Genomic DNA, 17,096 nt, shown 5'->3' on the forward strand with positions numbered 1-17,096 from the left:
AAAAGTTATTTAACTTCTGGGCCCCAGTTTTCCTCATCTGTAAAATGGAACTCCAAACCTTTCTTTAAAGGGTTGCTATGCAAGCCAAATGGGAAGTGGTCTATAACATGTTAATTACAGAGCCTGCCACAGGGCCAGCATCCCGTGACTTGCTTTTCTGCTGCTATTAAAATCCCTCAGTTAATACAGAGCTCCTTTTCTTGAGTTTATAAAGCCCTTTCTTGTACTTAACTCACCTCTCAACCACTCTTCTCAACAGGTGAGTGGAAGTTTATGAGCTCCATTTCATGACTGGCTAAATGGAAGCCTAAAGGGATCTGGAGCCTGGAACCGGGGCCTCCTGCTTCTGTCCAGGGGGCTTTCTATGGCACTGATCTGACAGCCTCTTACAGTGGGAGAGTCTGGGCCCTTTAAGGAGGCCGCCTCACCCCTCAGGGGCCCGCTCCTTTAGGGCAGAGCTAAGTTCAAAGCTGTAGCTGCTGGACAGAAGACCTTTCCAGAGTCCAGATGACCTGAGGCTGACCCCTCCTCAGGGGAACTTGGCTCAGAGCTCACCAGGGGTTGAAGAGTAGTTCCTTACGGAACAGTGTTCTCTCCAACTGCAGACCACAGGGCAGCAGTGTACCCAGGACACCAGAGCTGACTCCTTCACCCTGCGACCACCAGTCCCTCTCCCTGCTAAGGTCTCTTCGCCCAGTGTCCCTTATCCTGATGCAGCTGCACATGCTTCTCTCTCCTCAGCTCCTTCCCAGCTCTACTTATCTCACCTGCTGTCCTTGGCCCAGCATCATCTGCCAACTGCTGTACTGTGTGTTGCCTTAGCCCTGAGGGCTCTCATCCAAGTGCCCTGTTTCTCAGTGACGTTGGGGCTGCCTGCGGGTAGGAGCAAGTGCCCCTCTGACTCCCTAATTCCCTCAGCTTCCCCAGAGCAGAAGGGTTTTTGGTCATGGTGCCCACTTGGGAGGCATAGCCATGGCCGTGGAGTGTAGGGGTGCAGTATCTGGTGTCTCTTTTGGGACCCCTGTGCCTTCACCTCTTAGAAAGGCCCATCTGGGTTAAGTGCAGTAGTAGTGACTCCCTGCCATCAGCACACTGTGTCTTTCCCTGACAACTGGGGGGTGGTGTGGGGGAGAATACTTTGTTGTTTATAGTTTGTAGGTGTGGGATATGCAGTGGGATTAGCCAGGAAGGGAGAGATTTGAGATAGGCCCTCAACAGAGTCTCAAACTTCCACCCCAATCTCTTTGGAATTTATTATTAATGTTTAAAATGCAAACTGACTTGTTAGTTTGTTAGCATATTCAAACTAGGCCAGGTCATTGGCATGTGTCAGGGGGTGGAAACCAGTCAATCGTTCTGAAGTGTTTCCCTTTAATAATAAGAATTGAAAAGAAAGGTAAGGGAGGCCAGCAAGACTGCTTGGGACATTTCCTCATTTGCTCCCAGAATCTCTTCTGATGAAGGCATCAGCCTCACTTTGAACCCAAAGCCTGTTTGGATTTTGGAGTCAGGATTAGCCTCACATGTGGGCAAAGAGAACCGGCTTTATGTGTTGTGTTGTAAAGTTTCCCTCCCCCAACAGCTAGCTACCCAATCCCCCACCCCCCACTTTCCCTAGACTGACCATCCTCAGCAACATGATGTCAGCAGGCTGAGATGGCCATGGCAATGAAACTGGGGCACTATCCCCATACCTTCTCTGAACTGCAGGCTTTAGTAGGTCCACCATGAACACCCTGCTCAAGTCCAAAGCCCTGCTGTGCAGCAGAGGAGGCTGAACAGCAAGAAAATTCAGACTGGGTCAGGATATGACCTAGGCTGCCTAACTCTCATTCTATTTGGATCCAGTTGCTCTATCTTGGTTTCTCAGATTAGCCAGATGCTTTGGGCAAAGAACAAGGTCATGGGGGAATGGGTTAGGCAGGCACCTATATTTTGAAGAGGGCAAGGAGGGTACAGCTTCATGGGGAAGAGCACTGGGTAGGGACCAGTGATGTGTGTGTGTGTGTGTGTGTGGTTTTATCTGTACGTGTGTGTTAGTGTGATTGCATGGTATGTGTGTTGTGTTTTGCCCCTCTCTCTCTCTCTCTCTCTCAAGTCTGGTAGCTTTAGGACGCTGAATTCTGGGGGTGGGAGAGTTGGATCAGGCAGAGCCTCTACTTGGCCCACTTGAGGGTTTTTGTGTCTGTATGTTTGAAGGAAACAGGAACACGATTTTTGGAATTGCCCTAGGGTTTGGCAGGTATTGGTTTAAATTGGCCCTCCCCCCAGTTAGCTTGTAAGGGAGCAATTTCTTTGTACTCCTGGTTGAAAGTGTAGGTGCTGAGGAGCCAGAGGTAAGGGATGAACAGAGGGGAAGGGTGAGATAAATGAAGGATGATCCTATGGTTATCTGAGGACATGGGAGGTCAGACTGGAAGAGGAAAGGAAAGGCTCCTTTAAAACAGGAATGGCCTCTGCAGAGACTCATTTTCCTGAGAGTGCCTTGAGTCTCCCTGTTAGGAGCCATCATCAAGACTGGTCTTCACTGCTGCAGGGAAGTAGGAGGCAAGTGCTACAAAAAGGACTAATGTTCACAACACACTAGACAATTTATAAAACATTCTTTTCATACATTCTCCTCTCGACAATCTTAGAAATAGCCTTCATTCTTCATTATTTAGAAAAAAAACTTTAATAGTGATAAGAAAAGAGAAATAAGCAGATTAAATGGGGTTTCTGTAAAATTTATGGATTTTAGTCAACAATGCAATGCATCCTAGAAAAAGAATTAGAGATGAAAGGCAAGTATGCAACAGGACTGAAAAACACTGATGCTAGTGTTCCAACAATTTGGAACACTGAGTCAAAAGATATCTGAAAATTTTGTTCCTAATATAAAGGAAAGAGCAATGTACAGAACTTGAAAAAAATTATTCCTAGATCATGATGTATTTGGAAGTAATTAGCTCTATAGTATACATCAGGATGATAAATAAAAAGGTATTTCAGAAAATTTATGATGGAAAAGAGCCTTCACTTGTGTATGGTCTGAGTCAAGTTAAGTGGCCATAGCCCAGCTGCAAGAATGGAGGTTATTTCTAGCCATCATTCTTCTTGAATTTTCCTAGGGAGGAACCAAGCTTCCTAGGCAGTGTAGGTGGTGTCTCTCAGGTAAGCTGAGGGAAAGAGGCTTTGGAAAGCTCGTATTACTTTTCCTACTGTGAACTTGGAAGAGCAAAGGTTGGTGGTCTCTCTGGTCTTGATCAGGCAGTTTTCAGCCTCTCCCTGCCTGGGTCAGCCCACCTCCAGCTTTCCCTTCCCTACATCCCCCCTCCCTGTCTGCTCCCTCCCTCCCATTATTCTTGGCAATGGTCTTCACTTCCTCTCAGGCCACTGCACATCCCTATTCTTCTCAGACTGACCTTTCTCTCCTCCCCTACCTCAGCACTCCCTACAAGGCCCCTGTGGTTCAGAACTTGCCCCATTGTGTGTTTCTTATGTGTACCTTCTCCTCCCTGGATGGCAAGAGCCCCAGTGGCAGCCACTGTACCTTCTCTAACTTCTGTATCTTCCTTCTCCTTCCAACCCTTCCCCTTCTTCTCCCCCGAAGTCCTTGCTGAGGCTCCACACTTATCCTATAACTTCTTTAGCCTGGGTGGGCTGGCAGAGTGGCCGCGGGGGTGCAGGAGAAGTAGAGAAATGCTCTCTCATCAATCCCAGGATGGAAGCCTAAGTCTCTTTGAGATTAGGGGCTGTGTTCAGCCCTGCAGGATGGCCCCTCTGTCAGCTTTAGCTTATTTCAGATGAGTAACCCTGGGAAATCAAAGCAATTTGGAAATTTGGGGTGATTGCCAAGGCGTGTTGCAAGTTTTGGACTTGACCTCTTGCTGTCAGGCAAACCAAAGTGGATAATACCTCAATTAGTCGACTGGCACTACCAGCCATCCAAGCTCCCAGACCTATCGAAGGGCCATCCCCGGCCCAGAACCTCAGAAGGCTTTTGAGTTTACCCTTCCCTTGGAATACCTTGCTGTCTGCAATGAGTTGCTGGACTAGCTACAGCCAACAATCCTGCAGGTCTTCTAGCGGGGGACACAGCCAGGGCTTCAGTGGTCACTTAGCCATGGTGTGGGGCCAGAGCCGGGTCAGCTCCAGCAAATCCTCTTTTACCTCCTGCTCAGGTGGCGGTGGCGGTGGGTCTGCTGCCTGTGCTATGATGGGAGAAGGCTACAGCAGCAGGGGCCTCTACAACTTTCGGTGGAACGAGATCTCCATTAGCACGGCTGGAGAGTTCTGGCAGATTAGGGGTGGGTGTTTAGGAGGCAGAGATTTTGGAGGCGGTGGAAGAGGGATGGGAGGGGGCTTCAGTGGAAGAGCTGGGGGTTTCAGAGGAGCTGGTGGCTTTGGAGGAGGAGCTAGGGGTTTTGGTAGAGGAGCGGGTGGCTTCGGTGGCCTTGGTGGCCTTGGTGGCTTTGGAGGCCCCGGTGGCTTTGGTAGCTCTGGTGGCTTTGGCGCGGTGGCTTACCTGGGGGGTAAGCCACCATCATGTAGCTTTAGAGAATTTTGTCTTCCTCATCAACCTACCTGGGCAGGCCACCTAGGAGGTAGACCCTGCCTGCTAGTCATTCTTCTCTTCATCTCCAGTATGGCAGTTCTCTCACCTTCCCTGGTCTTCACAGACGTTTTCCTTTCTAATCAGAGAGCTCTGACTATGCTCTAACCTGGTGCTTCTCAAGGAAGGGGAAAGTATGATTCTCCTGCCCCTCCCCCCACCCCAGGAGGTATTTGACAACGTGTGCAGAAAGTTTTAGTTGTCACATCTAGGGCTTTAGTGGGTAGAGGCCAGGGATGCTGCTAAACATCTTATAATGCATGAAGACCCCTCCCTGCAACAAAAAATTATCCTGCCCCAAATATCAATAGTGCCAAGGCTGATAAATCCTTAACTAAATCGCTCCAACTTCATTCCATTTACTGCTGGAGACATTTCCATTTCTTCTCCACCAGTCTGGTTCTTGTCATTGGGTGCTTCTGATTCAATCACACTGAAGCCAGTGTCAGGAATGTAGTAGGGGGAGGGAGGGGAAGCAAAAGTAGACTACAGACCTGAGGAATTCTGTATACCTTCTTCCCAGTCCCCAAATCTGAATGAGGCATAGCTGGCCTTCATACATATGACTCTTCTGGCTTTTCTCTCCAAGAAAGTATTGCCTGCTGGTTGAGAAGATGGCTCTAGCATCTGAAATGTTTGTATTCAATCTCAACATGGTCACTCAACAGCTGGATGAGTTTGATCAAGGTACTCGAGCAATCTGTGCCTCAGTTTTCCCACTCATAAAATGAGGATAACAATGCCTTTCTCGTTTTTAGTTGTGAGGTTTAATGAGAGAAAGTACAGGGCCTGATGCAAAGTGACTGCTCAACAAACAACAATAATTTGCTAGATGACAGGTCTCTGATGCAGGGGAGAGAGACCACCTAGTTCTTCCAGCTAGGTGACCTTGTACAAGTCACACGTTTATGTTTTGGTTTTCCTCTTTAGCATACAAAGGGGTTGGAATCAGGACCTGTAAGGCACCTGCTGGCTTTCTGAAAGTGTGACTCTTGGACGCAGTTGGGAGAGCTGGAGACCACAGCTGGCAGACATGGGGATGACCTGAAGAGCATCAAGAGTGAGATCTCAGAGCTCAACAGGATGATTCAGAGGCTGTGGGTGGAGATCAAGAGCGTCAAGAAGCAGGTGGGAAGGAGGGGGAGGAGCATGTGTCTGAGACCACTGGCTTATGCTGTCACTGTAAACTTCAGGGCTCGGTACTTATCGCAGTGAAAAGATGCTGCAGACTCATGCATGCTAAGATTGATTGGATACAGTTCTGGGCTAGGTGCTGAACAAAAGTTGTCATGTGGACCCAGGTCCTGCCTGCCTCCCTGGAGACTGAAAGGTGGGCCAGGCTGCCTCCCTGGAGACTGAAGGGCGATAGACCAGAAATACTGAGTACAGACATGATTAGGGAGGTCAAGGAAGCTAATTGCGTGAAGATCGAATTGGAAAAAAGTAGCCGAGGAAGCACACATCTAGATGGGCTAGGGCAAGGAGAACGTTTCTCTGATAATTCAGGAAGACTTCCTGGAGGAAGGAGGTTTTCAGAAGATGCTCAGTCTCTTACCATGAAAAAGGAAAGAGATACAGGAAGAGTCTGACTCATCTTCAGCTGGGTGAGGTCCTTGAGGGCAGATCTTGCTAGTCCCATTCCTTGATGTGCTAGGACCTAGATGAAGGCTCAGGCTCTAACCTCTGTGGGCTGTAGTTTCCTCATTTGCCAATGTGAGGTGACCCGTGTACATGTGCCAGGCACAGGGTAAGCCTCAGTGAATGTCACTTAAATCTAAATTGGAATCCTAGCCCCCATACCCAGAATGCCAACCTGTAGGCGTGAGATCACCCTATCTACAGGCTGGAAAGAACTGTTGGCTGGGTAATCCAGTGACTCTGGGACCTCCCTCCCGCTGGTCTTGAGGCCTGCCATCTTCACCCTCTGCATAGTCCAAGTGGGCCGTACCGGGCAGGAATGGAGGGCAGAGGCCGGTGGCTCTGGGGCTGTGGGCTGGGGAGTGAGAATGTCCCGAGGACCTCCTAAAGGCTCCTTGACCCAAATGCTCTTTGCAGAAATGGTCCACAACACCAGCAGCGGCGGTGGCGGCGGGGGCGGCGGGGGCGGCAGGGGTACCAGCGGCAAAGGTACCGCCCTGGGAAGAAGAGCCCTGGGAGGAGGAGCTGGGAGCCGGGGAGGCCTGGGCAGCCAGGGCCAGAGCATCCCGGTCCACAGCGGCAGGGCCGTTGCGAGGGCCTGAACTCTGGCGAAGCCTCGGGAGAGAGCTCCACGGTGCGCGGGGGCTCCTCCACCTCTGGGGGCTCCTGCGCCTTCAGTGGAGAAGGCAGCAGCAGCATGGCCTGGGGCTCACAAAGCTCGTCCCAGAGCCAGCGGTCCCACCGCAAATTCTAAACTCTGTGCGGGAGGTGTCTTCAGCCCCGCAGCCTCTTTCACTCGCCTGCATGCACCAGCTCAGCGCTGGACTATTCCACACTGCGGTGGGACCCTTTCCCAACATCTTTCAACCTGTGTCCCTGAGTCTCACCTTCCCAGACTGCTTGTCGCAGCCCAAAATTTCCTGGGAGGGATGATTAGGCTGAAAAACTATCTACTCCGACAAAGTCAGGCCACAGGAGTTTGGCTTTGTCACTGCCCCTGCTCCGTAGGTGTCACCATCCCAGCCACATGTTCCACTGCTTCATGGGAAAGCCCCAGCCAGCCCAGCTGGCATCGTGTAGCCTCCCTGGGCCCCTGGCCTCCACCTCCTGCTGGTGCTTTCATTTCCTGGGAGCAGTACTTGTTCTTTCTTGGCTCCAAGAAGGGAATTCTCTGTCTGTATCTTCAATAAATTGCATTGCGTTTCAGACATAGCAGTGGAATTTTCAGTCTGGATTCCAAGGTCATTGGGGCTGAGCTCCACTGTCAGTGGATCCCTGCAGTTCCTTTCACACACAGAGCTCTGGCCTGAGCCTGGAGGACACCCTACCAAGAAGGTTCTGAGAGTTCGCAGGTGGGAGGGGCAGGGTCTTTTCATCCACCCACACTATGGATGAAATAGCTCAACTTCCTTAATTGATAAGATTTTCAATTCACGAAAATCTCATTACATTTGAAAAAAGCTGTAGGTTAGGTTTTTTTGCTTTTCAGTAATTTCGAATATGCCTGAAATTGTCCATTAATTATAGTTAATCATAATCAAGTGAGTTGCTGATAGACAAATATTTTCAAAAGCAATTATAAAAATTCTACTGATTTATTAGCAAGAAATGACATATACTGAGGATATATTTTAACATGTTTGATACAATGTGAGGTGGTACCTTCAAATATGAAGAGTTATGAGAACTGACAAAGAACTAAGGATGGCTCCATGACAGGTCACCTCCGCCCTACTCGAGACACAGCACAGAATCAAGGCAGAGCCAGGAGTACTTGGATAGAACATGGGTTCAGTGCATGGCCAGGGAGAACCCTCTCAAACAAGGGGCCTACAGGTGGGAGAAGCAAAGTAAAAGGCCAACAAATATATGAATATGACCATAAGTACCTTCTTTATAAAGCATGACCCTTATTAGCATAAAAGACTGACAAAGTTTGTCAGAGAAACAGAAAGGACACACATTTTGGTGATCACAGAAACCCTTAGCTAATTAAACACGCAGTTTTGAGAGAGCCAAATGCTTACCTCCTAACTAAGCACAATATGTAACTGCAGCTTTGACACAGACTGTTCTAGCTCTAGAGTGAATAGCTTCCCGGGAATAGTCTGATTTAGAAAGAGGGAAGCCTGGGGATTGTCCACTGCAGCCTGAACTACAAGCCTATAGCCTTGGCTCTCAAAAGCAAACCTGCTGTTGTCCAAACATCCCCCTAAGGTGGTGAATGCAGTGTGGAGAGATGCACCTTTAACCTAATGACAGAAGAGATGCTTTTGACTTGTCTCAAACTTATCAAGATATTGCCACATTCCTTGACGTAGATGATCGACGAAAAGCTTTTCTATGTCTTTTGTATGATTTACAATACATCGCAAGGCCATACTTTCCTGCTTGCAGTAACTTTCTGATTTGTTAAGGGAAGGTGGGTGGAAAATATATTTTGGTCAACAGAAATTGGTGTATATTGTGTAGCAGTACAATAATTGCTAAAACTGATGCTCTCATGTGATTTGCCTGGCATTCCTCCAATAGCTTTTTGTGCATTAACTCATTTAATCTTCACAGAGCTAGGCATTGTTATTATCTCCACTTTACAAATGAGGAAATTGAGGCACAGAGAGATTCATGAACTTATCTAAGGTCATATGACTGATAAGTGGTGGAGCCAGGATTTAAACTTCAGCTGCCTAACTCCAAAGCCTCCCTAACTGCCTCAGAAAGCAGAAAGTGCAGTGGGAAGTTCTCAAGCCTTGGAACCAGGCTGCCCTGGGTGTGATCTGGGTCTACCACTTAATGTCGTGTGACTGTCGGCAAGCTGCTCAGTGCCCCTCACTACACCTACCCCCCACCACATCAGTAAAACAAGATTGTGTGGGATGAATGATGTCATCTATTTAACTCTTTGCACATTGTAAAAATTTAATAAAAGGTCATTACCATTTATGGCCAACATTTCAGGAACCCACCTATTATTCAAATGGGAAGAAAATTAATAAATTATTAATTCCTTATATTTATATAGTACTTGAATCTCTCCCACCATGGGCAAGGTGAGACATTACTTGAGAATTTCCCACAGGTCTCATATTCCCCCATGGACTTGGGATTCTGGTCCCCACCCCACCACTAACTAGCCCTGTAACCTTGAGTCTGTTCAGTCTCCCTTTTTGATCTAAAATAGAGAAGCACCCTCTGCCTAGATGACCCCTGTCCCCTGCTGGGGTCTTGCAGTTTTTCTTGGAATTTAATCCAAGTCTAACCTGCAGCCTTATTTTTCTTTGGGCCACAGAGACAAGTGAGAGTTGCCAGCTTTGTAAAGGGTTGTAAAAATAGTCATGACTTAGAGCATGTTGTATGGAAGAGCTTAATATGCCAGGAACAGTGTTATCCCTGGACAATATTATCGTTGGCTGTGAGAATGTGTAGGGCTGCTCTGAGACCTTGCAAGGCCTTCTGGCTCAAGAGCACCTGTTGGGTTTAATGAGAAAGAAAGACACTGATCCTTAGTTTCCAGGTGGGCCTTGGGATTCTAGTCAAAAGATATCTGAGGTGGGGGCCTGGCTGGTTTGGGGCCTGAGAAGGAGTTTGAAGGCTTAGTTGTTTTTTCAAACACCGACCCTACCCCAGACATCAGAACAAGTATCCACCAAGGGTGTTCCTATGTGCCCAGCACCACCTTCCCACCCTGTAGGCAGGGCCTGTTAGAGACTGGAGGGGATGCTCCCCATACACCCACCTCAGCCTGGTTGCAGGAGCACAGAGGCTGCTGGAAGGGAATCCCTAAAACGCCCCCCCCCCCTTTTAGATTGGAAAGGATATTACCTAACTAGTTCTAGCTGCACCGACAAGTTTCCCCTGTAACCTTGACCAAGTCCTTTCCTCTCTTTGTACCTATTTTTTTATTTTTTTATTTTTATTTTTATAAAACCAAGATACCAGGCTGATGGTTTCTGTCACTTGTCCAGGTCTGACACTCTTATGCAGGGAGAATAGTGGTCGAAGGTGTGGAAAGCCAGGGCTATGAGCTTTGCTTCAGTTCCAGGAGTCTGCTCTCACTGACCCTTGTCACATCATTGCCTTCCTCTGCTGCCCACGGGTCCAAAATTTCCCATTTCAAAGAGATTAAAGGCCCCCATACTTGCACCAGGGCTGTAGCTCTCTCCTTCTTTCCAGGTGGGGGCTGGTGAGTGAAATTCTCCCTCCCTCCCTTTCTCTGCCCAATGGGCCTTGCCTCTGTCCCACATCCCTGCCATACTTCTGTGCTGCTCTGCGATATCCACCTCCAGACCTGAGAGATGCAGGGTGAGATGGGGAGCAGGCCTGCAGGGGCTGCGCCTGCCAATCACACCAGCTGTTCCTTTCAAACTCTGCCTCCCACCACTGCCTGAGACTGATCTGGTGGCTGATAACTGCCTGGGGCCTCTCCCTCTTGGCAGCCTGGGAGATAAGCAGGGCAAGCTGGAGTCCTCAACTGACTTTCCCCTTTCCTTTTAAGGAGAGCAGGTGGGGAGCTTTCTCTCCAAAGACCCCACCTCTTCTGCAGTACACGTGGGCTCTGGAGTGGGAGTATCTGGGTTCCAATCTCCATTCCTCCACTTTCATCTGTGTGTTCTTGAACTAGTTACTTTATTTCTCCAAGTCTCTTTTCCACCATCTTTAAGATGAGGATAATAATATCTTCCTTAAAATGTTGGTTTTTAGATTTAATGAGACTATCCATGTTGTAGATCTAGCACAGTGTATGGACCACTGAAAGCACTCAATAAGACATTAGCTATTATTATTATGACCATTATTATTATGTTTTGTTGTCAGACGGAATGGAATCTCCAGAGGCTATTTTATTTGCCATTCTGTTTCCTCCAGGCCAGTCGTGTCCAAATTTGTCTGCTCATTAAAACCACCTTGGTCCTTTTAAAAATTCCAAAGCCCAGATTATACCCCAGACCAGTAAAATCCAGTCTCTAAGGGTGGGCCCCGGCACCAGTGGTTTTGAAGCTGTCCAAGTGACTCCAACGTGTAGTGAGTTTAGAAACCACTGCTCTAACGCTGTCCGACCAGTTGAGGGGTTTCCTTTAGGGATAGCAATTTGTCCTAAAAACGTCATCCACCATCTAATATTAACCTGGGGTTTAGTATCCCCTTCAGGACAAGTAAAACCTCTCTTGCCTTACTTTAAGCTAATTTTCTCTTGTTTTGAGGGAGTAGAGAATAAATGTCACCTTACATCAAAGGATAAGTTAGTAGTATTTGCTGGGCATCACACTCTCAGCCTTCAGGGAGTGACAGCAGCCTCCCAGAGACGACATAGCTGACAGGAGATGGACTAAAGTATTGGTTTTGGTTGGTGGCAGCTGGTCATGGCCAGAGATCAAAGAGGTCTTTCTGAATTCTGCTGCCTGGGGCTTCCTCTTTGATCACAATTTCATAATTCCCTACATTCAGAATGAAGGTAAATATAAGCTGAGTGAACATCCTGTTTTTTTTAGTTGGCAGTAGAGACATTTGTAAAGGGGTTAATTATGTGCCTTCTTCATGACAATGGTTGAAGGTGAGTGAAGCAAAAAGCCTTGCAGCATGTGAAAGAGAGATGAGCTCCAGTGGCCTGGAGTCTTCAGGGAAGGCTGCGGGGAGTGGTGGGGAGGGAACTCCACTTGTATGACTCTTTGGAGTTTCCAATGTACTCTTCCGTATTCGATTTCAGCTACTCATCATAGTCTCCCGGTGAAGCTGGTATTTTATTCTTATTTTACAGGCCAGGAAACTGAGGCTCAGGGAGTTAAATGCCCATCCAGGCTGGAAGGGGCAGAACCAGGATTCAAAGCCAGGTGTTCAAAGGATCTAAGGATCTTTCACCATACCACTGTGGATTCCTGCCTGGGACCCACCTTCCCTTCTCCAGATACCTTCTGCCTCTTCTCTCTGCCTCTACCGGACTCAGAATCCTTGCCTTCAGGCAACTCTTTCACAGGGACGCATCCCAATCCCTAGCTCCACTTCCTTTGCCTTCCTCTAGTCCTACTGGTTTTCTCCTTCTGTCTCCTGTGCCTGGGGGCTTCCCTCTCCTACTAGAAGCTCTCTGAGGGGGTTAGGGTCAGGATTAGGACTACGGAGACCTGAGGTGCCAGGACTTGGGTGGCAACTGTCCTGATTTGCCCAGGACTATCCTGGTTTGAGCACTGAAAGTCCAGGCAATGTGGAACAGTTAGTCATCTACCAGGATCTGAGAGTAGCTATAGTGTTGTGTGCTTTTTCACATGCCTTAAAGCATTGACTCCTTGAGAAATAGATACTCTGATTTTTTTAAGTATCTGAGACTGTGGAGTAGGTGACTTGCCTAAGATCGCAGGCCCGTAGAAGCAGGGCTGGGAGCTGAAACCAGCTCTCTTGACAGTAAATTTCAGGCTTACTCTCTCTTCTATCTCACAGTGTCTCCTGGAGACGGTCCACTAAACAGTTTCTGAGCAGATATGAAGGTGTGGAGGCTTGAGGCTGCCCACAGATTCCCTCCCAGTCCTAGGATGCTTTCTCCTCACCGCTGCTCTCTGACACCTCTCCCACCACCCACCTTTCCCCACCTCTACAGCTGTTGGCAGCTGTGATTTCAGCCTCAACTTTTGCAAAACTATTTACTTATTGCAAAATACAAAGGAAGAAGATATTTAAAATATTAGGAAAAAACCTTTCTATAATCTCTGCATTCTTAATTTTTATGAGTCCATAGCACAGCCTCCATTGTGTATTTAGCTTCCTTCATTTAACATTGTATCACTAGTGTTTCCAATGCTGCTACATGGTCTCCATGATGATCATTTAAAATAATTGTATCCCAGGGGGCAAGCCATCATTTAGCCATTTTTCTGGGTGTGGACATTTGTTTCCCCTAATCATCATCATTGTCATCATCATCATCATCATCATCATCATCAAGTTTTGGATGATGGCTAGCATCTATTTGAGCCCAGAGGGCAAGCGTACATTTTTGTTGGTCAACACTGATGTTTGTTGAATGAGTTTTGCCTCCTGCTTGATGTCTGGGACAATGTTTCCTAGAACATGGCCCCACGCAAAAGCACTGGTCCAGGGCACTTCGTTACTGGTTTGAGAGGAGATAAACACAGAATTTGAGGACAAGTGTTTAAGAACTTAATTAAAAGAATTTTCTTTTCCTTTTAGGAAAAGAACAATTTTATGTCTGTTGTATCTAAAATAAAAAATCAGGGCCTATGTTTTGTATATATATTTTTAAAAAATCTCCTGTTAAGGGTAATTAATTTTTATTCTATTTTACAAAAGCATTGGTCTATAATAGATTGGAAATGAAGAGAAAAAGAGAGGTTTTGGGATAGTTTGTCTTTTGGTCTAGAAGACAATGTTAGGTCCTGGTAGATGCTAGGTAAATCTACAACCACAGACCATCAGTGCTACAGGACCTCATCTGTTTTGTATTTGAGCAGCCTGAGGTGTGTAGAGAAGCAATGATGTACCCAGCAAAATGTGGGCAGTGTTGGGCACAGTCCCCCGGCTTCCACTTGGAACCATTGACCACAATATTGTATCTTTATGTGATTAAAATTTGGGTTGTGCATGGCGATGATAACAGTGGGAAGCAGAAGCATGGAGTGGGGAGGTCAGAATAAAACTTTTGCCTCACCGTAATTCTGTGGCAGCAGATGTCTCTACCTGTGTCCCCACTTTGGCCTTGAGGCAGCTAGACAACCCTTAGCATTACCCTAGATCTTCTAGGTGCACCCCCAAAATAAACAACTCAGTGGTGGAGTTTCTTAGGAAGATATTAACAAATGACTTGGGGGAAACTTGTAGAGGAGTTTCCAGCAACTCGATCCTGAGAGATTATTGCACTCTGATCTCTAAATGGCAAGAGATGAATGATAAATGATCAAGTTGGGGAAGTTTGTCTACAGTGCAATTTCGGCAACTCACAGGTATGAGGTTTCAAACAGATGCTACTGGCAGACAAATTAAACATAAATACTTTCCTCCCAGGATTGAGAAGGTGCCCCGCCCAGTGAATGCATGTATATATAGGAACTGAGCCAGATCTCTTGCAAAGGAGTCATTGCTCCTTCCCGCCCCTGTCTCTGCCTCCTCTCAGCTGGGGCCTTTCTCGCGTCTGCTTGCCTGGATGCTCCAGCAACCATGAGCCGCCAGTTTAGCTCTCGGTCGGCATTTAGCTCAAGGAGCAGGAGGATTTACAGCCTTGGCTCTTCTGCACGCTGTGGTGGTGGGAGTCCGGCAGTGTGTCAGGCCCGAGGGAGGTGTGGCGGTGGTGGGTATGGAAGCCATGTGAGGGAGTTTGGCTCTCGGAGCCTCTTCAATCTGGGTGGCAGTAAAAGCATCTCCGTTAGCCTAGTGGAGAGAAGCTCCAGTGGTTTCCGCCAGGGTGGGGGAGCAGGCGGGGGATTTGGAGGGGGCAGAAACTTTGGGGGGGGTGGTGGTTCTGGAGGTGGTGGTTTTGGAGGTAGCACCTTTGGTGGTTTTGGGGGTGGAGGCTCTCGAGGCGGCAGCTTTGGAGGTGGCGCCTTTGGGGTTGGTAACTTTGGAGGTAGTGGCTATGGCGGAGGTAGTTTTGGGGGTATCGGGTTTGGGGGCAGCAATTTTGGGCTTGGGGGCTTTGGTTCTTCTTGTCCCCTGGGGGGCATCCAAGAGGTGACCATTAACCAGAGCCTGTTACAGCCACTTCACCTGGAAGTGGACCCTGAAATTCAGAGGATCAAGACCCAGGAGCGGGCGCAGATCATGGTTCTCAACAACAAGTTTGCTTCTTTCATTGACAAGGTGAGTGCTTCAGGGGCAGGCGGAGTCTCTGGTCCCTGACCAAATGACTGAGAGGGCCTTATTGTCCTGCCACCTCTACCCACATTGTGCTGTTTCAGTTTGGTGGTGACAGTCACTTCCAGATGTGTGTGTCCTGGGACCTTAAGGAAGGATTTACCTTATTTAGGCCTCATTTCAACTTAATGAGGGAATTTATCTCTATCTTTTCCTTTTGGCAGGAAAGCAGATAAAAGGTGTAAAAATACTCAGACAAAATACATGGTGTAGTAACCTCATTCTCATTCATCATTGTTCACTTTCCATTCATCCATCCCACAAACATTTACTAAGCATCTACTATACGCCAGACACTACGCCACAGGGGTGACACAGGTCCTACCCTCAAGGAGCTTTAGCAGAGCCTAGGTGAATGCCCTGGTAGATACCTCTGGGGGCTAAAGTCAACAGCATACTAAGTAGGATTCTGACTGAGTTCCTCATTTTAGCTTGGTAAGGGCCAACGATGGGCCAGATGAAGCCACTGAAGCTTCTCTCCCTAGTTCCCTGATTAAACCTCAGGTTAGGTCTGGTCCAGGCCCAAAACACCGAGCAGAGGCTGGTGGAAGACCTATGGTAAACATTTTCCTCCAGCATTTCCTTTTGTCCAGAGGTGGAGGCAAGGCAGCTCCTGTAGGATCCCCAGAAGGTTTTTTGCCCTTGTGGGTGTAGTAGGAAACACCCTTGGCACAAAGGCCCCTGGATGCTCGGTGACTTTCCCTCAGTTCCCCTAGGAGTTCTGTGTTGAGGTCAGAGCTTGACTGGCCTGTGGTTGACTGCAGTGTAGCCAATGGCCAAAGTCCAGCACTGGGCTGTGTATCAGACCTCTGATATCTGGGCAAATGCTGGGGACAGGACAGAGTGTGTTAGCTGCAGTAGGGAGGCCCAGAGATAGCCAAAAGGGAGTTCAACAGAGCTAAGCGCTTCTGGCTAATTCTGATCATCTTCGATGGGAAATTTAGCTGAATATCATCCACCTCAGGCACAGGCAGAGACTGGGAGGGCTTAACTGGAGCAAAGAGGTGATAGGTGAAGGAGAGAGCGCTGAAAGTTTAAGGCTAGGCCAAGGGAAGAACAGGGACAGGAGTGGGCTGGAGGGGGCAGGGGTCAGTGAAATGGCTACAGACTGCTGGCAGCTGTTCTGAGACTCTTATTTGATTGTGGTTCCTGCCTTTACTAGGGCATCTATTCACTTTTGTGGCTTGGGACTGTGGGATGGGGCCAAGATGCAGGAAACTGTGGCTTCTCTTCCTTCCCCGAGGGCATGGCTTATGGTGACCATGAGGAGAGAATCCTCATGTAGGAGGGTTCTGGCCTGGCTAGAAGGGAGAAGCCTTCTATTGCAGCGACTTCTGACCCTAGTTTCTGATCTGGTCCTCTTGCTTTTACCCTTAACCCCATCCAGCTTATTCCTAGCACCACACGAGAGCCATCCTTTAAAAATATCACATCACTTCTCCATTTGAATCCTCCATTGGCTTCTTATCTCATTTAGAATAAAAACTAAGATCCTATAAGGCCTTGTATGATCTGGCCCTCTAACCCACAGCGGCTGCTAACCTCTGTCTTGCATTTGTGAGAACTAGGCAACATTGCCACCACTGGATGGAACAGCTCTTCAGCCTCGAGGTTTAGTAAACAGAGTGAGGGATGGAATTTAGCTCCCCAGGGTATAAACTCACTGTTTGCAGTGGCCTTGCTCTCCCTCTCGGCCTCTTCACCTGCTCTCCTCTTGCTTACCAGCGCACTATCGCATTCTTGCATCCTCCCGAACCCTAAACATGGTCCTGCCTCAGGGCCTTTGCACTTGCCATTTCTTCTGCTTGAAACTCCTCCCTCCAAAGAGTGGGCTGGCTTTCCTTACCACCTACTTCAGGTCTGTGCTCAGATGCCACTACCTTAGTGAGGGCTTCCCTGATCTCCCTGTTTAAACTGGCTCCCCCAGCCCAGCATCCCTATCCACTAGCCCTGTGTTACTTTTCTCTATAGCCACGACAGCCATTTGACACTGCATGTGTCACATTTCTTT

At 48.1% G+C, this 17,096-nt stretch overlaps 1 protein-coding gene across 1 annotated transcript in view; it reads left to right on the forward strand.

Annotated features, from left to right (window-relative positions):
* The first annotated feature begins 14,392 nt into the window (after nucleotides 1-14,392).
* LOC105302706 (keratin, type II cytoskeletal 1b) overlaps nucleotides 14,393-17,096 on the forward strand; it is an 11,825-nt gene continuing 9,121 nt past the window's right edge. Inside the window, exons 1-2 of the mRNA XM_023520755.1 lie at nucleotides 14,393-14,636; nucleotides 14,715-15,031. Coding sequence (XP_023376523.1) covers nucleotides 14,393-14,636; nucleotides 14,715-15,031 — 561 coding nt within the window. The remainder of the gene's footprint in view (nucleotides 14,637-14,714; nucleotides 15,032-17,096) is intronic.

This window comes from Pteropus vampyrus, unplaced genomic scaffold, assembly GCF_000151845.1.
Source record: "Pteropus vampyrus isolate Shadow unplaced genomic scaffold, Pvam_2.0 Scaffold276, whole genome shotgun sequence".
Taxonomy (NCBI): Eukaryota; Metazoa; Chordata; class Mammalia; order Chiroptera; family Pteropodidae; genus Pteropus; species Pteropus vampyrus.